The sequence below is a fragment of the Pongo abelii genome, chromosome 16 (assembly GCF_028885655.2).
Source record: "Pongo abelii isolate AG06213 chromosome 16, NHGRI_mPonAbe1-v2.0_pri, whole genome shotgun sequence".
Taxonomy (NCBI): domain Eukaryota; kingdom Metazoa; phylum Chordata; class Mammalia; order Primates; family Hominidae; genus Pongo; species Pongo abelii.
The window spans coordinates 78,257,184-78,273,942 of NC_072001.2; the positions used below are offsets into that span (position 1 = coordinate 78,257,184).

Here is a 16,759-nt window from a genome sequence, read left to right on the forward strand (position 1 = left end):
CAGATCACGAGGTCAGGAGATCGAGACCATCCTGGCTAACACAGTGAAACCCCGTCTCTACTAAAAATACAAAAAATTAGCTGGGCGAGGTGGCGGGCGCCTGTAGTCCCAGCTACTCGGGAGGCCGAGGCGGGAGAATGGCGTGAACACAAGAGGCGGAGCTTGCAGTGAGCCAAGATCGCGCCACTGCACTCCAGCGTGGGCGACACAGCAAGACTCCATCTCAAAAAATAAAGACACAGGCTGGATCCCTGCGTAAGGGATGGTTTGGCCCAGATGGTCCACTGCGGCCAAGGGCAGGGGTAGAGCAGAGGCCCCACCTCAGCTCAGGGCAGGGGACCCGCAGCTGGTTCAGCCACCTCAATGAATACAGAGGTTCCTGGGGCCTGTGAAGGCTAGAAAATGAAGGGGGCAGGGAAGCATGCCAGTGTGTGTTCTCCTGCCGCCTTCCCTTTGCCCATTCGATGCCTTCCACCTGGATCGCTATTGGGATCCTGTATCTAACCTCCTGGCTGTCCTTCAAGATTCATTTCAAGTCACTCCTTCAAGAAGGCTTTCCTGCCTAGAGGTGTTGCTTCCTCATGGAGGATCTTACTCTGTCATTTTCTGTGTCCCTGTTTGTCTCAAGAACAGGGACGCATCTGATTTATCTCTGTATCCTGTGCACCTAAAATAGAAGAGGCTTGGTAAATATTAAGTGCCCCGAGCCCTCTTTTACTAAGGACCTGCCAACATGGGCCCCATTCGCACTAATACCATGAAGATAGCTCTTTTCTATACTTCGTCATAAAAAAGTACTACACACACCCGGGCAGCACCTTCCACACAAACAAGCACATGTGCAAGGAGATCACCATTATTTCCAGCAAAAACTCCCCAGGGCCGGGTGTGGTGGCTCACTCCTGTAATCCCAGCACTTTGGGAGGCCAAGGTGGGCGGATTGCTTGAGCCTAGGAGTTTGAGACCAGCCTGGGCAATAGAGTGAGAACCCGTCTCTACAAAAAATACAAACATTAGTCCGGCATGATGGCGCACTCCTGTAGTCCTGGCTACTCCATAGGCTAAGATAGGAGGATGGCTTGAGCCCAAAAGGTGGAGGTTGCAGTGAGTGGAGATAGCACCACTGCACACTCCAGTCTGGGTGACAGAGCCAGACCCTGTCTAAAAAAAGAAAAAAAAAAACAGCTCCCCAACAAGATAGCAGGCTACAACATGCATGTGATGAAGCTGATTTGAAGCGCTCAGTGAGAGGTATCTGCATCAAGTTGCAGGAGGAGAAGAGAGAAAGGAGAGATAATCATGTTCCTGAGGTCTCAGCCCTGGATCAGATCATTGAAGTATTAACAGATCCTGACATTAAGGAAATGCTGATGTTTTTGGACTTTGGCAGTCTGTCCAACCTGCAGTTCACTCAGCCAACAGTGGGGATGAATTTCAAAACGCACGTGGAAGCTGTTTGAATCTTTTTGAGATACTGTAATATTTTCAATAAACCCTGGGACAACAGCAAAAAAAAAAAAAAAAAAAAGGCCCCAGGCAACAAGCAGTGTGTGTGGGGCTGATAAGAGTGAGGAGAGGAGGTCGGACAGTTATGACAGCCCCTATCGAGAGTCCCAGCAATACAAAGAACAGGGAGCCAGGGTTTGCTCCAGGATTTCCCCAGTGGACTACAACTCCCGAAAGGCAGAGAAGTGGACTACAACTCCCAGAAGGCTGCGCGACACACAGCCAGCCCGGTGCTCTCGTGAGGCATGCCAGTCAGATTCCGCGGGAGGGCGGCAGAGATACCGCGATATTTGGGAGCGGCCCCGAGACGCGCCTGGCGCGGGTGAGCAGTGGAAGGGGGCTGGGAAGCTGGGTTCTCGCGGCGGCGCTGGAGGGGAGGTTCGGGGAGCTGTGTCTGCGAGTGTGGGTCCGCGGCTGTCTGTGTGTGTCCTTACTTTCTCCTCTGTGCCCATGAAGCTCTGCTTGCGACTCTGCGTGGGTAGGCGGCCGTGCATATCTGTGCGACCTCACTTTCCCGGCTGTACGGGTGGGGCAGCCTGGAGCAGGAGGGACCCCCAGCCCTGAGTGGAGGGTTTGCATCTGTGCCCGTCCAGCCCGACTTTGTGCTGCTCTGCGATTATTTGTCCAGTGTCGTTTAATCTAGTTTAAATGATGGCCGTGTCAGCTCCTCACACTGAGCGCTTACCCTGGCTGCCTAAAGTACGAAGTGTATTTAAAAAGTTGGTAAAATTAAAAAAGGAAAGCCGTGGGATGTTGGAAGTAGCCCTAGGCCTGCCAAAAAGTGCTGAGTGCTATTTAAAAATTAGGCCAAATTTTGTCAGAAAAGAACTTCCTGCTGTCCTTGAGGTATTTGGAAGCAGGTGCTAGATGGCGAGCAGGAGAGGTTGCCAAGTTGGGGAAGTGGTGGGTGTCCTGGAGCAGGGGTTTCCACAGCTCTCATAGTGGCTGGGAAGTAGCAATTCGCAGTCACTGCCTTTCTAGTAGCCCACGTGTGTGAGTGTGTGTTAGATACATTCATCCCTCAGTATCCGCAGGGGATTTCTGTATACCTTTTTTTTTTTTGAGACAAGATCTCATTCTGTGACCCAGGCTGGAGTGCAGTGGTAGGAACATGGCTCACTGCAGCCTCGATCTCCTGGGCTCGAGGGATCCTCCTGCCTCAGCCTCCTGTGTAGCTGGAACCACAGGCATAAACCACCACACCCGGCTAATTTTTATTTTATTTTATTTTTGTAGAGACAGGGTCTCACCATGTTACCCAGGCTGGTCTGAAACTCCTGGCTCAAGCTATCCTCCTTCCTCGGCCTCTCAAAATGCTGGGATTACTGGTGTGAGCCACCACATCAGCCTTCCCGTATACTCTTTTTTCTTTTCTTTTCTTTTTTTTTTTTTTTTTTGAGTCAGGGTCTCACTCTGTCTCCCAGGCTGGAGTGTAGTGGTGCAATCATAGCTCACTGCATCTTCGAACTCCCTGGGCTCAGTTAATCTTCCCACCTCAGCCTCCCAAGTAGCTGGGACTGCAGGCTCGTGCCACCACGCCTTCCATATAATTCAAATAATCTCTAGATTACTTATAAAACCTGATACAGTGTAAATGCTATGTAAATAGTTATATACTTTTTTTTATTGTGGTACTATTATTATATTTTGAAATGGTCTCTCTCTGTCACCCAGGCTGGAGTGCAGTGGCACAAACATGGCTCACTGCAGCCTTCTAGGCTCAAGCGATCCTCCTGCCTCAGCCTCCCAAGTAGTTGAGACCACAGGCATGTGCCACCACACCTGACTAATTTTTAAATTTTTTGTAGAGCTGGGGTCTTGCTGTGTTGCCCAGGCTGGTCTCGAGTGCCTGGGTTTGCTCAGTCCTCCCACCTTGCCCTCTTAAATTGCTGGGATTACAGGTGTAAGCTGGAGCAGAAGCCTGGGCGGCCGGTAGTGAGGGGCTTTGATGTTAGGCTAAAGGATTCAGGCTCATAATGGATCTTGGATCCCTGCCTACCCACCACCCACTTCCCTTGTTTGGTTCTGCTTTGTCTTAGGCTCAGTTCTCATCCTTCCTGTATTGAGCTTGAATGTATACCCTGTCTGACCTTGCTTTCCTTGCTCTGTCTTTAGTCTCGTTCTGTGCCAGCTCCACCTTTGCCCATATAGGAACTGGCAGGTATCCCTGAAACCTAAAACTCTGCCCTGGATTAAACTCATCAGAGGAGACTTAAACATCACAAGCTGAGGCTCTTTGCTCTGTCTGTCCCTGTCTTTCTAGAGGATAGAGAAGCTGCCATTTTTCTGGCTGTGGCTTACCTGCTTGGCTAGTGCCCTGGGATCTTGAGGCTCAGTAATCAAAGCCTGTAGCCCTATGACCTGCCCGCTTGCCAACTCTTTTTGCTGCTCAGGAGTTCCTGTGAGTTCAGCAGAGCCCGGGGAAGTCAGGTACTGTCTACAGCTACCCTTCCTGTGCAAATAGGTGACTCCAACAGATTCTGGTTAGAGTATTAGACTTACTGGTTTGGAATTTGATCCTCTTTGCAAGCAAACAAAGGAATCCTGCCAGCTGTCACCCTTCCTGGAATTCTCAGGTTGAACTGATTGGACCTCGCCTCCAAATGTTGGTTAAATGATCCACTTTCTATTCCTCAAGTATATTAAGCACACACATACACACACACCCTCTTTTTTAGGAAGGTAGGTAAGTTTGATCCTTAGCACAGCTTTGCTAAGTAGGCTAAATACTGTATTTCGGACTATAGTGCCTGCTGTGGGGAAGCAGTTGAAGTCACTAATACAGATTCCTGCCCCAAGTTTAACTGATTGCTTTCTGTAACCTGTTTCCTAGGAATGAGATCAGCTTGATGTGGAGGAGGTTCAGGGGCCTCAGAGATAAAATTTGGCTTCTGGTTTTGCAGGAATCTACCTATCCTAGCACCTTTTGGCTAGGATGGGACAGGGTCAGGGTTTGCGATCTAGCAGGTAGGTTTCCCTGGAGAATAAAGAATGTGCCTCCATCACCTACCAATGATGTGTTCTGGGAAGAAGCTGTGGCTGGTAGGCCCTCTGTACCTTGTCAGATTCTAACAGGGCTCCCCACTCCCTGGGGTAAACTCAGTTCTCCAACTCTGGCCAAGCATTGCCCTGGTTGGGGCCTTGCAGTGGAGCAGACATTGAGATTACTGGCAAATCAAGCTTTGGGTGATCTTGCCCTAGGGAACCAGCCTGTGCTTAACCCCTGCTGAGAAGTGGGATAATGCAGCCAAACATGATCCTCAGCCCACGTGGGTTGTGCCCAAGTGCTGAAGGCAAATCCTGGGCAGAGAGGCTAGAGAGCCAAGGGCCTGTGAGTGAAGAGGAGACAGGCCCCTGTGGATGCTCAGCCATGGAGGTAGCCATTGGACGACTCACCAGCACTGCTTCCTGGGCAGCTGCCTGGGTTTCCCTTGCCCTGCTGATTCGTTTTTGAGTGCATCTTCTGGGACCTTCTGTCTTGTACGGAGAGCCCCTTACTACTCTCTTTCATGTATTGACTCAAAAGTTTCTGCTGGAAGGAGCTTCAGAGATCATCTGGTCCTACCTCTGCATTTTTCAGATGAAGGGACAGGTCCAGGGAGGGAATGACCCTGGACCAGGGTCACTCCAGGTCAGGAGCACACCATGGTCAGGGCCCAGGGCTTCTGATTCACAGGCTGGGTATCTGTCTTCTGTCTCACACTGCCTTGGAGGGTATAGTTATTCATTCGGCACCTGTTCAGGACCGCCGGCTAGTGGACTGCTGGTTGGCAATTAGACCCGGTCACACATTCAGGGAGCTTGCTGGTGGAGGGAGAGGCAAGGAAACTGATGTGTTAATTGAGTCTGTGATCACCAAAAAGGTGCATCCCAGGGAAGGACTGATCTCAGATAATTTCAGACAGGTGTCATTCCTGTCTTCTCAAACTCAACCTACAGATTCCCCAGAGGCAGCTACTGTTTCCACAATTCCTTTGCATGGGGTTCAATGTAATCGGTCCTCAGTGATGGTTGCTGATGAAGCACGTTCTGCTGGCCCAACCCGCCACGTGTAGGTTTTGGTGTCCATCAGCCATATTATCATGAGCACTCACTTCTAGCAACGTCTGAGAGCCAGAGGAAGAAGCAAACCAGCTAATCTCCTGGGGTGGCCTGTGCTTTATGCTGGTTTCTTCCTGGGCTTTGATTTGTACGGTGGTGCCCATCTTGATTAACAGGGACAGGGACAGAGAGGCAAATCTCTTGGCTCCCTGGAGCACCCAAACCTCCTTGTTGCCCAGGGTTCCACCTCACGAGCATCTTTGGAACCCATCCCTTCCTGCCACTTCCTTTCACCAGTCAGCCCAGTCCACCGCAGCAGCTCCTCTCGCCCTTCAGTCTCTCCACTAGCAGGGTCCCTTTGACACTATCACCAGGTGCCAGCACCATCTTTCTAAAACCAAAACTCCTCACCCTGGCCCTCGCTGCCCACGGCATTCTGGCCTCACCCTGACTTTCAGCCTCACTTCCTGCCCCTCCACCACCCCACATCATACTCCGGCCTCACTAGTAAGCCACTCCCTGTTCCCCAACCTGCCACCTTCCTTCAGGACCTTCACCTTTGCAAGATTGTTCCTTCCTTTGAAGTGATTTCTTCCTGTCTCTGAAAAACTAACTCGTCCTTCAGGACTCAACCCCAACATCATCTTTTCTGGCATGCAGTCTCTGACTTCTAGAGATGGTCACCCTGAGCAGCCACGCACCCGGTACAGCCCTTCCCCACAGCACTGCATCATTCCCTTGTGACTGGCCCATGTGTGGGGAAGGTGTCTCACTTTCTTATCAAACTGTGTGCTCCCTGAAGCCAGGACTGCTGATCCCTTTTGCTGCCTTAGCCTCTGGCCTGGGGCCTAATACATGGTGCTCCATACATTCTGGTCGACTGTATGAATGAAGGGGGTGGCCCTTGTTCTGCTTTTAGATCCTAAATCCCAACAGCTTTATGGATCCCAGGCCTGGCAGGCTCCCAGAACTTGAAGCCACCAGACCCCACATGGAACCAAAGGCCTCCTGTCCAGCTGCTGCACCCTTGATGGAGAGAAAATTCCATGTTCTTGTGGGTGTCACGGGGAGTGTCGCAGCCCTGAAGTTGCCTCTTCTGGTGTCAAAGCTTTTGGACATTCCTGGGGTGAGTATCCTTACCAGATAAGCATGGCAACCTCCGGCATGGGAGGCCGGTGCTCCTGGGGACTGCCCATTGCTCTGCAGTACATGCAATTTTCTTTTTCTTTATCATGTTAATCATGCTTGTGGAGGTCCTGTGTGTGTGGTGCTCTGTGGAGGATTCAGGAGACAGACCAGTGCCCAGTGTAACCAGGGGCTAGATTAGATAGTATAGACAGAGCATGAGGGGAGGCTGGGAAAGGACCCGGTGAACAGAGGGTTTGGGCTCCCATACATTAACCCTGAGAATCCATGAAGTCCTGTGTGGGAGGAGGGTTGGCGGGAGAAGTGCAGCAAGTTCCCAGTACCCCGTCCTGCCTTGGGCTCCCATACCCCTGCTTTCATTCCGCCTTGAACACTGCGGCTGTGTTCTCCCTCCTCGTGAGACCCCATGGTTATCTTGTCAGTCAAATGCTCTGAAACCCCATTGCCTGAAGCTGTAGGTTCAAACTTTGCTTCTTCAGGCGTTCAGAGCTGCCCCAGGGGCCCCCGACTGTGTGCTGGGGTCAGGGACTCTAGCCCCCATCCTTGGCCAGATCATCAACTTAGATCTATTTTCTATATTGGGGTTCTGGTGCAGAAGTTCAAGGCTTTAAACAGTATGAAATCTAACAGGCAGTGGCCTCACTTCCTAGTTCCGCCTCCAGGGCCCTTCGTTGGTCTGTCTTATCACCCTTGGTCTTTGCGTGGCTGGGCCCTGCTGGGCTGGCTGCCCTCTCTGCTCCTCTCTTGCCTTTTCACATTCTGTGCAAAGCCTTCCCTGTGTGCCCCAGCCCAGCCCCTGTGGTTTTGTCCCCTTCTTTTAAACTTATTTGACATAGAACTATAGGTTGCCTTAGACACTGCTGGTGTTACTGGCCCCTAGTTTTGGTGGGGGCTTGTGAAGTTGCTGGGCCCCAGGCCTGGCTTTTCCCTCTTTTGTATCAGCTGAGCACCCAAGATGCGGTGGCCCCGGCAGCTGTATGTGGCATGTCCAGCAGGGGGCGGTGCTTACTCACAGATGACCACGTGGTCCCATCAGCTGGGGCTGGGCTGGGAAGTGTTTTACTTTTTTACTTTCCACCGACTTCCACCCAGAAAGTCACCCCATCACCCCACCCCCAGGGCTGGGATAAGCCATGAAGCTGCCAGCCAGGGATGACAACCAGGCCACAGTGGGGGAGGGAGGAGAGTCTCGTGGCACTCTGAGACTAGGTGCTGCACTTTTAGGGCAGTGCTGCTTAGGCCCAGCCACGCTCTGTGTACCCAGAAGCATTGGTAGGAGCTGGCCAGCTAGAGCCGTGAGGGCGGGAGGCCTCTGCCACCACCCCCTGGGGAGGGAGGGAGCCATGCAGTTCCCTTTTCCCATAGCCCCAGAGCAAGTGAGTTTCCGGACTAGGGGTGGATAGGGGCGGGGAGTCCTATCCCAGGAAACAGATGGGCAGCCTCAGAGCGGAGGGAAATGGCAACCCTACCGCTTCCTCCCATCCCACGCAGCCAGCGTTTGGCAGGAGGGGGGGTGTGAGGAAAGGGTTGCCTGGAGCAGGGAGGCGCTCCAGCCCACCCCAGGGCCTTTTAGCCTGGGCCCCATGGGATGGCAGGCCATGTCTGGAACAGGACTTGGCTTCCCCTCTCTGGTTGGAGTTGATGCCAAAAGTGAGGCAGCCAGAGGGCACTGAACTGGGAGGGAGGGCTCCCCGACTCAGCCTCTTGGAGCCTGCCTTTCCCATTTGAAAATAGGGCTGATTCCTGCTGCCCATACCCCAGACTCTTGTCAGGCTCCCTGATATGTTGGCTGGGGTGGGAGGGGTCAGAGATGAAAATGATCTTGTGCCAGTGACTCAGCACAGAGCCTGGCATGTTGAAGCACTCGGTTGTGTGTGTTTCCTGGCCATCACCCTGTCCTTTCCCCTTGTTCATATCCTTTGGGCCAGCCACATGGTGTGGGGCAACCCCACTGAGAAGAGCCATGGAAGCCACAGTTCACCTGCTCTTGTGGAGGGCCCATGCCTTTCATCTGCAGGGAGACAGCTCTCCAAGCCTGGCCTTGCTTATTAGGGCCCTCGTGAGGTGTTGGGATCCAAAGGTATCCCTGGATTGCCTTGTGTTGGCCCCAGTGGTGGCGTCTATCCCTGTACACTCCCCTTCACTCCCTGATGGCCCTGATCTCCACATTGCCTCCTGCTGGATCTCCTGCAGGAGCATCATTGTCCCTTGGAGCAGTCACTTTCAGCTCTTCGCCTGCTGAGTCGTGGGTTCATGTGCTCAAGGCTTTCTGGAACTTCCTTAGGTACGTCCAGATTTTGTCTAGCACATGAACAGCTGGGGTGTGGGCTGCAGGGAGCTGGGGGATTCTACAGATCTGGCCCATCACTGTTCCTGATTGACCAGTATCTCCAGACATCCCAGTAAAGCTGCTAAAGTCAAGGTAGCCAAATCAGGGAGACTGTGAGGGGTGGTGGAGAGATATGGATTAGCCACAAGCCACACACACCAGCAGTCGGGGAGAGTAGTCACTAGCAGAGATGACCTTGAGTATGTTGGGGCAGGTGGGCAACCGTGTCACAAGAGAGGCAGCTGAGCACATTTCTGATGCTGGGACCCTGGGACCCTGGGCAAGTCAGTTATTTTTGGCCATAATTTTCTTATCCACACAGTGAAGGAGGGGCAGGTTCTCAAATGATCCATCTCCAGGGCCTCTTCTGGCGCTGGTGTTAGAAGATTCTACATGTGAGGGCAAAAAGGACTAGGACCCCAAGGCAGCCTGAGAGAAGGTCCTGGGGCTCAGGAGCTTCAGGGGGCCAGGGGGTTTTGTAGTTCCATAGCTGTCATGTAATTGAGTGGCAGTAAAATCCGGGTTGTCAGCTCAGGCAGTTTCTTCCCTGGGGTTGGCAGCCTGGCCCATGCAGGGGAGCAAAAATGGCTTTCCTCCATCTTGCTAGGCTGCTTGGCTGGGCTATGAGTTCAACTGACTTATAAACAAAATTAACAGGGCCGGGCACGTTGGCTCACTTTGGGAGGCTGAGGCGGGCGGATCACTTGAGGCCAGTTCGAGACCAGCCTAGCCAACATGGTAAAACCCCAGCTCTACTAAAAATCCAAAAATTACCCGGGTGTGGCGGGCGCCTATAATCCCAGCTACTCAGGAGGCGGAGGCAGGAGAACCGCTTGAACCCGGAAGGCGGAGGTTGCAGTGAGCTGAGATCGTGCCATTGCACTCCAGTCTGGGTAACAGAGCAAGACTCCATCTCAAAACAATAACAACAACAAAAAACAAGATCAACAGGAGAAAACCATATTTAGTTACATATCTGCACATGGGTGTACCACAAAATATGAGATTCCCAGAAGAGTGAGATGGCTGAAGCCTGTATGGCAGCCTGAGCTACAAAAGGAAGTAGGGGCTTGGGGCTTCTGGGGGTGGTGGCGACACAAGTTATGGGAGGGTGAGGGGAGGAATTATACAGTGAATAAGTGTTGTCTTGTTAGGCAGATAAAAACTTCTCAGATAATGAAAGATGCCTCAGCAGACTGTCAATAAGTCAGCCTTCCTTTCTCAGGGATGGGGACTCAGGACAAGGGGAATCCGTCTTTAGGCAGATAAGAGAAGTTCAGAGAAAGTTCCTCCCTGCATTTGTTTTTTCCCCAGTGCCTTCAGGTTTGAAATAATCAGCATACCAAAGCCGCATATTATGGGGTGGCATTTCCTGAACTCCTTCATCCACACCCTTCAAACTTGGGAGGAGAAGACAGACATCACCCTAGCTTTTGCCAGGGCAGGTGTCAGCAGAATTCAGAGCCAAAAGGGGATTTCTAAAGATAGAGAAAACCCCCAACTCAAGGAGTCAGCAGGCCTCGGGCTCAGAGAAGGATACATTTCTAGCTGTCAGCATCCAGGTCTGTCGAGGGTGAGGAAAAGAAGGCTCTGCTCGTATGTAGTGTGGAGTAAATTCTGACTTTCTGGAGGACCACTTGACAATACTGAGAGAAATTAAAACATGTTCATAGCCCTTGATTTACCCACAAGATTAAACTCTGTGGGGTGTATTTACAAAGTAAAAGGATGTCCATTGTAGCATTATTTATAATTTCAAAGCAAAACTGGAAGCAAACAAAATATCCAGCAGTAGAGAGCTGTAGTGCCGTTATGATTTATGGGACAATCTCTCAGTGGATTACTCGGCAATGATTCAGAAAAATGGGGTGGCTCTCTCTGTGCTGAAGGGAGCAATCCTCAAGATGGAAGCGGAATAAGCAAGGTGTAGGAGCTAGCAAACTGGACCCCCCAGGCCAAATGCGGCTCAGTGCCTGTTTTTGTATAGCCTACAGCTAAGAATGATTTTTACATTTTAATTTTTATTATTTATTTTTGAGACAGGGTCTTGTTCTATTGCTCAGGCTGGAGTGCAGTGGTGTGATCACTGCTCACTGCAGCCTCGACCTCCCAGGCTCAAGCAGTCCTCCCACCTCAGCCTCCCAAATAGCTGGGACTGCAGGCGTGCCATCACACTCTGCTAATTTTTTTGCATTTTTTTTGTAGATACAGGATTTCGCTATGTTGCCCAGGCTGGTCTCAAACTCCTGGGCTCAAGTGATCTGTCTGCCTCCACCTCCCAAAGTGCTGGGATTACAAGCATGTGCCACTGTGCCTGGCCTGATTTTTACATTTTTAAATGGTTAAGTCAAAAGAAAAATAGTATTTTGTGACTCAGAAAAAAGTGATATGAAATTCAGATTTCATGTCCAAGACGATTTATTGGAACACAGCCATACCCATTCATTTACGTATTGCCTATGGCTGCATTTGTGCTACTACAGAGTTAAATCATTACGACAAAGCCTAAAATATCATCTGGCCCTTTATAGAGAAGGTTTGCCGACCCCTGGTATGTAGCCTGATTCCTTCTGTGTGTTCTTATACTGAGTTACTGTGCACAGTTTTTTCCTCTGGAGGTGGTTACCCTTGTGGAGGGGGACCGGTGGAGGAAGGAAAACTTGCATTTTTCATTTTTGTATCATTCTGTTCAGTTTTAATTTGTAACCTATGTGTATATTTTTATGTGTGTTTTTTTGTTTGTTTTTTTAAGTCAGTGGGGCTTTTGGTGGGAATATTGGGGAACATTCTTGGTAAGTTTGTGTGTGTTTTTTTTTTTAAAGTGCTCACTGAAGAAAGAGCAGAAGACATAAGGCCTGGTTTGAGGATTTCCTTTTTTTTCTGGGTGGGGGCCACCTGCCCGCTCTGTGTCCTGATGTGGAAACTCTGAGACCTTTATTTGTGCCTCTGCCTGCTTGGCTGGCCCCTTCCTCCTCTGGCCTGCAGCCCTGTCGCCTGCTCCTCTAGGGACAGAGCTCTGTCGGCCTCTGGTCAGAGGGTCCCACACCCCAAGGTCCTTCCCTGATTGCCCAGAACAACGTTCCTGTGCAGAGCCTCCATAGACCACCTCCCTGGTTTCCTTCTTGAGAATTTTCTGAAGTTGGGGAAGCACACAGAAGGGTTGGCATGAGGAGCTGACACAACCAGAACACCAGCTCCCCCAGGGGCAGATGAGAGCACGACTGTTTCCTGCAGAACCAGGTGGGAAAGGGTCAGGGTCACAGAAGGGCTGGGGTGGTACGGTGAGCTGGATGGACCCCTACCATGTGGTCTAAATGGCCCATGCATGGGTCATAAGGGGAAACCAGGGACAGAGGAAGAGGGTCTCGCCCACGGCCTTCCAGGGAGTGAGTGAGTTAGCAGAACTGGGGCCTTGAGGCCAGGTTTCCTGGGTCCTATCAGTGAGTGAATTGAGGAGCTCAGACCTGGAGCTCATTCTCTGCTCAAGCTCACCAATGCTTGAGGATGGTGGAATTTGTGGATTCCTATCTTGGTCTGCCTTGGAGTTAGGGGTTACCTGTACTCCACCTATCTGTTAGACTGAGCCCTAGCAGAGGGCAGAGCTTGGATCTTATCAGCCCTGCCCCCACCATATAAGAGGCTTAGTAAATGTTTGCTGAGTAGAGGCATCATCATGAGCCATGGAACCCACTGAGCCAACCGGAACTCCCTTGGGGGTTTTGTTAAGGAGGCCACCTCCTTCACAGCTCCCACGCCTCATGTGCCAACCGCACTGGGCCCCAAGAATCCTTTGTCCTAGAATGTACCCACCACTCCCCTGCTCAGGCTAGTGTCAGCTTCTTAGCTGGCCGCTAGGACCTGGGCACAGGTCTGGAGCATGCCAGCGTCAACACTGGTAGACCCAACGTCAGTGTCCTCTGCTGTGCGTCCTGGCCCAGAGGACTGGGCCACCAAAGCCCTGGGTTCCTTGTCTTGTCACAGGTTAAGTGCGGGGCTACCACTTCCTCTTTAGAATCCTCCTTGGTCTCCAGTGGAGGCATCATCATGCCCTACTAGAAACACCTGCTCTCCAGCCACTCAGCTGCTAGTTCCAGTTGGGCTCTTCTCCTTTTCTTGTATATGCCAGAGCTGTGCTATCTGATATATTTAAATTTTCTTGTATATTCCAGAGCTGTGCTATCCGATAAATGTAAATTTGAATGTGGCAGCCGCTTGCCACATTCAAATTTAAATTTAAATTAATTAGAATTTAATAAAAAATTCAGTTCTTCAGTCACAGCAGTCACACCTCAGATGCTCAGTGGCCACATGTGGCCAGTGCTGCCACACCCTACGGCACAGGTAGGGCCGTTCCCATCATTCCAGAGATGGAAATGCTCTTCACGGATAATGCTGTAGAGTTGTGGTTCTCAACGGGGGCGATTTTCCCTCCCAGGGGACGTTGGATAATGTCCAGAGACATTTTTGGTTGTCCTAACTTAGGGGTGGTGTTGCTGCTGGCTCTTGGTTCTAGTGGGTAGAGGCCAGGAATGGGCTTGGCAGTGGAGACTCAGGCCATGGGATTTGTCTCATCCTGTGGCTGCGAAGTGCCTCTCCATGAGTTCCTTTGATAATCTGCCCCAGAAGTAGCCTGGCCACACTAGGGGCCTGAAGTAGAAACGGGAGGTATCACTCTAAATCCTGATTCCATTTCTCCTGACCAGACCCAAATCAGGATTCCTGATGTCTCTTCAGCAAAGAAAAGGAAACCAGACTTGCCAACTGGTTTCAGGAAGGAATCTCTATACATGCTAGATAAAATGCAGGCAACTTTTGTAATAGGGTCTATCCAAGCCTCAGTCACATACACAAAGAGATTCAGCTTAAAAATATTAGCTGTAAAAACTTTTCTCAGGTAGGCCAAGCGTGGTGGTTCACACCTGTAATCCCAGCACTTTGGGAGGCTGAGGTGGGCGGATTACCTGAGGCCAGGACTTTGAGACCAGCCTGGCCAACATGGTGAAACACTCTTTCTACTAGAAATACAAAAATTAGCTGGGCGTGGTGGCGCACAACTGTAATCCCAGCTACTCTGGAGGCTGAGGCAGGAGAATCTCTGGAACCCAGAAGGCGGAGGTTGCAGTGACCCGAGATAGTGCCACTGCACTCCAGCCTGGGCAACAGAGCAAGACTGTGTCTCAAAAAAAAAAAAAAGGGAAAAAAATTTTTTTTTCTAAGTGGTGTCAGCAAGGGACCAAGCTGGGAGCTGCCTTTCGGGAATTCTGTAGCATATGGGATATTCTTTTTTAATGCCCAGCGCTGCTTCTACCAGGACCCACAAAGGTGTAAGAGAAAGCCAAGGAAGGCTCCTGCCCTCAGGGAGTTTCTGCCCTTGGCATTTGCTGGGAAAAGGTCAAGGTAAATGAGTAAATGGTCAGAATTATTTAGTATCATAGAAGATAACACTTTTTTTTTTTTTTTTTTTTAATGTGTACAGGGCCCAGCCCTTGGCTCCCAGGACCTTTTGGTGGAGTGAATGAAAAGAACAAAGCCCATAGGGCTGATGAATCAGATCAAGTGACATCCCTCTAAAACCAGAAAAACTAGTCTGGGCCTGCTAGACAGCACTGGGGTCAGTCAGGGCCACCTCCAAGGAGAGTCAGCTGCTTCAGTGGGTCAGAGGTGGGGCATCAGGAAGGACCCGCCCATCACATACTCTTCGCATTACTCCTTAGTGAAGACCTTGACCCCAGGAGGCTCCCTAACAATGTGACTATAACCTGGCAGGGTGGCTAGAGAGTGGAGCCTCTGAGGGGTTAGGCAAAGAGCTTAGAGGGAAGATCTCAAGCAGGGTGAGAGGCTTAACAGGACCCCGGTTGGAGCTCCCCAGGGGACAGTGGGGGCCTAAAGGCTCTGAGACCTTGAGTGGCAGTGTGTAGGGAAGGAAGAAAGGGTAGAGCTGAGAGGGAGGCGAGAACCCCTGAGTCAAGGGCATTACCAATTTGGGGATGATTCTTTTTATTTTTTTATTGATTGATGATTGATTATTTTTTTTGTAGAGAAAGAGTTTTGCCCTGTTGCCCAGGCTCATCCCAAACTTCTGAGCTCAAGCAATCTGCCCGTCTCTGCCTCCCAAAGTGCTGGGATGACAGGCATGAGCCACCATGCCTGGCGCCCAATTTGGGGATGATTCTGAAGGCCAGCACTAGGCAAGGTCCTTCGCTTTGCAAACTGGAAGATGGTTTTGGGAGCTGGGGAGAGTGGAGGACCTAGACCTTCAGGAAGTAGCTTTCCAAATTTCAGAATAGAGGCGATGAACCTGGGACATTCTTAAGTAGCAAATGCTTCAGGATGGTTGGGAAGCTCTTAAAAATGAAAGATGGTGGTCCCATGAGCAGAAGCAGGCAGTGTATTAGCAGAGATGTGGTCTCTGGCTACCTGAAGCCTTCTGTTGAAGGAGCTGGAAAACAGTTAAGTGGAAGGGAGGACATATAACCAAAGATGAAGGAAGAATGTGGTCCAGAGCCCTCCAGGGTGAGCTGAAGCTATGGCAAAACTCAGGAGGCTCGAGAGGGCTGTTTTATGTATTTGGAAGAAGAACAATGAAGCAGTGTCTGGTGCTGGAGGCCAGTGGTAACATTAGCAGAGGATAAGAAGAAATGGGAGGGGCTGGGCGCGGTGGCTCACGCCTGTAATCCCAGCACTTTGGGAGGCAGAGGCATGTGGATTGCCTTAACTCGGGAGTTCAAGACCAGCCTGGCCAACATGGTGAAATCCTGTCTCTAGTAAAAATTCAAAAATTAGCTGGGCATGGTGGCACATGCCTGTAATCCCAGCTACTTGGGAGGCTGAGGCAGGAGAATCCCTTGAACCTGGGAGGTTGCAGTGAGCCGAGATTGTGCCACTGCACTCCAGCCTAGATGACAAAGTGAGACTCTGTTTTTTTTTTTTTTTTAACAAAGAAATGGGGGGATTCTTTGATCTCATTTTGTTCATTTTCTCTTTTGAGCTTGTGGTAGGAGGGACCTGAACCGAGGCTGGGTGATTCATCTCCTGTCCTGGGAAAGTTCTCTCCTGGGGTGCTAGGGTACTGTGGTTGGTGACCTACAGGAAGTGTGGGAAACATCAAAGGGGCCAGGGGCAGGAGATGGCTAATGTCCATTTATCAAAAAGGTGAAGGAGGTGAGCTCTACAAATTGCTACAGATAAGGCTTGTAAGTGCTAAGAAAAGCTAGATTGGGATCACTAGGAACAAGGCATATCGATTTTAGTTTATGTTTTGGATAGTAGACAAAGTATTTTTCGATTTACATGAGGCCTTTGATGGAATCCTAGGACCTCTCCCTAGACCACCTGGGGATGTTGTCAGCATGTTATAACCAGTGAAAGATGTAACTTGGAAAGAGTTTCTTCTTGGTTCTTTCTCACCGCTTGCTCTGCTTCCACACCCACACCCGTGGACATTGTGGGTGGCCTCTGCCCTTGACTTTGTTCTGTTCATAATTTGGATTAGTGTCTCTGGGGGCCACTGATGGTGGTGCTGGCTGAGAGGAGGAGCAACAGGATTGAGCTCTCAGGAGCTCTCTGTAGGCTGAGCAAACAGCAGACCAACTCTGGTGAGGGGAAGTTTACCAGGGACATGTGAGGGACTGCATTTGGGAACAGAAAAATAACTGGTCAGATACAGCCTGGCGCTTGTGGCTTTGTAGCAGCATGAATGAGAAGAATTTTTTTGAGTTTTTGCTGATTGCAAACTCC

General features: G+C 50.7%; 1 protein-coding gene across 8 annotated transcripts in view; it reads left to right on the top strand.

Moving 5' to 3' along the window:
- The first annotated feature begins 351 nt into the window (after positions 1-351).
- Positions 352-16,759, top strand: part of PPCDC (phosphopantothenoylcysteine decarboxylase) — a 104,954-nt gene continuing 88,546 nt past the window's right edge. For 2 of the 8 annotated variants that reach the window (XR_008514220.2, XM_054532915.2), the window contains exons 1-2: positions 1,727-1,828; positions 6,467-6,673. Coding sequence is in view for 7 of the 8 variants with exons in the window: in XM_054532915.2 (XP_054388890.2) it covers positions 6,488-6,673 (186 nt within the window). In the remaining variant the exon portion in view is untranslated. Of the gene's footprint in view, positions 1,829-1,852; positions 1,985-6,466; positions 6,674-16,759 lie in introns of those variants that run through there. The other 6 variants (XM_063716223.1, XM_063716222.1, XM_009250032.3 and 3 more) reach the window with 6 other exon arrangements.